Here is a 4118-nt window from a genome sequence, read left to right on the forward strand (position 1 = left end):
ACGCTCCTACAATAATCTTCTTACTGGTCTCCTTGTTTCCAGTCTTTTCTGCTTCCAGTCCAGAAGACATCAAATGCCAGGTGAACGTGTTTAAAGCTTTATTTCAGTCGTGTCTATGCTATTCGCAAGTTCTCCAGAGATTTTCTTTTACCAAAAGGTCGACCTCAATTTCCTTAGCCTGGCATTCAAAGCCCTCTCTGTGATAGCACTTTAAATTTGCCTTCTAATTTCACTATAAGTTATTTCCACAAACTCTTCTCTAGCCTCACCAGTGCACTCAGTATATTCAAAACACAATCTTTGTCAATTCTCTCAAAATCTTTGTGTCAATCAACCTGGAAATGCCTTCCCTTTGCCAACCTAAATTCTACCTCTTTAGAATCCAAACTCAAATTCCACCTCATCTGAAAATTATTTCCTTCTACAGCCTGAAGTGTTCTATCTCTCCCATGAATTTTTCTCAAGTTAACTAACTAAACCTTAAATAATTAGCATGCCCTTGTGGTATCACTTCTGATGTTATTTTAAATTATTATTTAACAGTTGTATATTTAATTTTTTTATTGTAGTGAAACAAGCATTGATTTAATGTCATTTGTTTAAAATTATTTGTGGTGTCAATAGTTAGTATTAATAATTATAACAAATCTTATTCAACCAAGCACAGCCAGTCACCATTCAGCAGATTAATCTCCTTTAAAAAAAAAAATAATGTCTACAGGAGGCAGACAATTTTCAAAATAAAGTAAAATTATATATTTTTTAAAATAGCATTAATGTAGTCATAAATAGGAAAGTTGGAAAATAAACAAGAACACAAGTAAGACACACACATACACACACAGAGTTTCTACACTTTTCAAGACTATGAAGCTTACAGGACCTCGATCCATTTTACCTGCGTCAGAAGCCATGGCGCTGCGTGCCACTGATTTTCTCCCCTGGAGCTATATAGTGTGCTGATTGCTCCTGTCGACAACATGCCTTAAGATTGTTTCTTCAGGAGTGACTGCTGTCACCTGATTGAGCAGAGAATGACTCAGTCCTGAGTCTCAGGCACTTACTGGGTGTCTAGACTGTACAAACAGGTAGCAGATTAAGAGAGAATTTGGTGTGAGGTTAGCATCAATGGGTTGACAAGAAAGCTTTTGGTGCAAATGATAAATGCTGTAGAGTAAATAATCCCTTAGGATATCTGAATTACAAAGTTCTTCCCTAATATTAAATGAATTTTTTAAACTTCCCCTTTCCTTTAAATTAAGGTTAAGGCAAGACTGACACATCATTCTTTCTTGGAGAGAACAGAGAAAGAACAACTAGAAGAGAGAATTTATTTATAACTTCCTCTTACTTTGCTCTTTGCCCCAAATCTTGTTGGAAAGGGGAGGGGCACTGACAGATGCAAAATCAGGAGGACTTTGACTTCTGACTCAGGGAATTAGGTGACAAGTCTTAAGTGATCTCTCTTCCTTCTTGAAACCAGAGCTAAATGTAAGGCCAAGTCCACTTATGTTTTTTTGTCCTCCCCTAAAAAGTGAATACTGCCCTAGCTGGGTTGGCTCAATGGCTAGGCAGGGGTCCTCAAACTTTGTACACAGGGGGCAGTTCACTGTCCCTCAGGCCGTTGGAGGGCCAGACTATAGTTTAAAAAAAAAACTATGAACAAATTCCAATGCACACTGCACATATCTTATTTTGAAGTAAAAAAACGAAATGGGAACAAATACAATATTTGTATTTGCATGTGGCCCATGGGCTGTAGTTTGAGGACCCCTGGGCTAGAGTGTCAGCCTGTGGACTGAAGGATCCCAGGTTCGATTCTGGTCAAGGGCACATGCCCAGGTTGTGGGCTCAATCCCCGGTGGGGGGCATGCAGGAGGCAGCCAATCAATGATTCTCTCTCATCATTGATGTTTCTATCTCTCTCTTCAACTCCCTTCCTCTCTGAAATCAATAAAAAATATAATTAAAAAAATAAAAAGTGAATACTATACTTATTCCCTATTGCCATTGTCCCCTGTTGTCCAAAACCTGGGTCAAGCTCTCTGAATTTTAGCATACACTCCCAGAATTGGGGTCCCTCTCGAGACCTAAAGCTCCCTCTAGGTTCTCAAATCTACAGCCCCTGAACTTTGAATCTCAAATACTATGGAGACAACACCCGAGCCCTAAATATAAGACTTTCCTGAACTATGAAAGTCAAGCTGGAGCTTCCACAAGATGAAGCAGTTGCTTCAAGTGGCAGGTGAGAGTTAAAGAAGGAGCAGAAGTGCCACATCATAAATGAAGGTCATTTAGAAGCCAAGGATTTCATGATAGGTAGAATAATGACCCCCCCAACCCCTCCACACACAGACACACAGATATTCACCTCCTAATCCCCGGAATCTGTAAGTATAAAGGCAAAAGTAACTTTGAAGAGGTAATTAGAGTAAGGATCTTGAGGTAGGGAGATAATCTGGGATTGTCTGGGTAGTCCCAGTCCAATCACATAGGCCCTTAAAAGAGGGAGGCAAAAGAGAAGGACATGTGTAGATGGAAGCAGAGATGTGAATGATGTAATTACTGGCTGGAAGGGGACCATGATTCAAGGAACAAGGACAGCATCTAGAAACTGGAAAAATCAAGGAAATGGATTGTTCCCTAGAGCCTTGTGAAGCAATGCTGCCCTGATGACATCTTGAGTTTAGCCCAGTGAGACCCTGTTTTGTACTTCTGACCACCAGAGTTGTAAGATAATTTATGTTGTTTTACACCAAGATCATGGAAATTTTTTACAGCAGCTATAGGAAACTAATACAGTAAAACACAGTCATATGGGGCACATAGGCAATAGTGAAGATAGTATATAATTTAAATTTGTGTCTACTAGAATTCCTATTGAATGTTTGATCCATCTTCTATTTTGTTTTAGAAAACTCAGAACTGCTCGGCTGGCATGACTCAGTGATTGAGCACTGACCTATGAATCAGAAGGTCACAGTTTGATTTCCCATCAGGGCACATGCCTGGATTTCGGGCTCAAGCCCCAGTAGGGAGCATGCAGGAAGCAGCCAATCAATGATTCTCTCATCATTGATGTTTTTATCTCTCTCTCTTCCTCTCCTTTCCTCTCTGAAATCAAAATATTATATGTATATAAAAGGATTTGCACTCTAATCTCTATAGCCTCTTCATTCTCTTTATAAGTTGCCCATATACACTGCTGCCCTACACTGAAATCTTAGCTAGACAAATAGATTGTTAAGAGTTTTGTGTCCAGCCCTAACCGGTTTGGCTCAGTGGATAGAGCATCGGCCTGCGGACTGAAGGGTCCCAGGTTGGATTCCAGTCAAGGGCATGTACCTTGGTTGGAGGCACATCCCCAGTGGGGAGTGTGCAGGAGGCAGCTGATCAATGTTTCTCTCTCATTGATATTTCTAACTCTCTATCCATCTCCCTTCCTCTCTGTGAAAAATCAATAAAATATATGTTAAAAAAAAATTTTGTGTCCATTTTATGGAATGATTCTAGCAGTTTGAATGTCCCCAGTGTCCAATAACAAAATAATGAATAAATCAATTGTATAATACGCTTGTAGTGGGTTACTATTCAGCATTTTAAAAAAATCAATTATATCCATACATGTATCAACCTGTAATAATCTACACTAATAAAAGAGAAAAACGGTAATTGGCGTACAACCACTACCCTTCCCATTGGCTAATCAGCGAGATATGCAAATAAACTGGCAGCCAAGATGGCGGCTGATGCGAACAGGGAGGCTTGCTTGCTTCAGTGACGGAGAACTCCAACGTCCCCCGCCTGACTTGCCAGCCTCTCAGCTGCAACTCTCAGCAACTATGTTGCGAATAAAGAAGCTAAAAAAAACCCAGAAACCTGCTTTACTCAGCGGAGCTTCAGCCAGCCGGACGGCAACATTGTATCAAATACAGACGATAAACAAAGGCCAGAAACCTGTTTTCAGCAGCCGAGGACAGAGCTAAAGCTGGCCCAGAATAAAAAAAGAAAAAAAGGAGCAATGGGGAGCTTCAGTCCCAGCCTGAAAATGGCCCTCAGCCCCTCACCCAGACTGGCCAGGCACCCCAATGGGGACCCCCACCCTGATCCAGGACACC

At 40.7% G+C, this 4118-nt stretch overlaps 1 protein-coding gene across 2 annotated transcripts in view; it reads right to left on the reverse strand.

Moving 5' to 3' along the window:
* APOBEC1 (apolipoprotein B mRNA editing enzyme catalytic polypeptide 1) overlaps nt 1-1297 on the reverse strand; it is a 7427-nt gene extending 6130 nt beyond the window's left edge. The window contains exon 1 of one of the 2 annotated variants that reach the window (XM_006763968.1): nt 899-1297. In XM_006763968.1, coding sequence (XP_006764031.2) covers nt 899-914 — 16 coding nt within the window. In that variant the 5' untranslated portion in view covers nt 915-1297. Of the gene's footprint in view, nt 1-883 lie in introns of both variants that reach the window. The other variant, XM_015564072.1, reaches the window with a different exon arrangement.
* Nucleotides 1298-4118: the final 2821 nt, after the last annotated feature.

Source organism: Myotis davidii, unplaced genomic scaffold (assembly GCF_000327345.1).
Source record: "Myotis davidii unplaced genomic scaffold, ASM32734v1 scaffold801, whole genome shotgun sequence".
Taxonomy (NCBI): Eukaryota; Metazoa; Chordata; class Mammalia; order Chiroptera; family Vespertilionidae; genus Myotis; species Myotis davidii.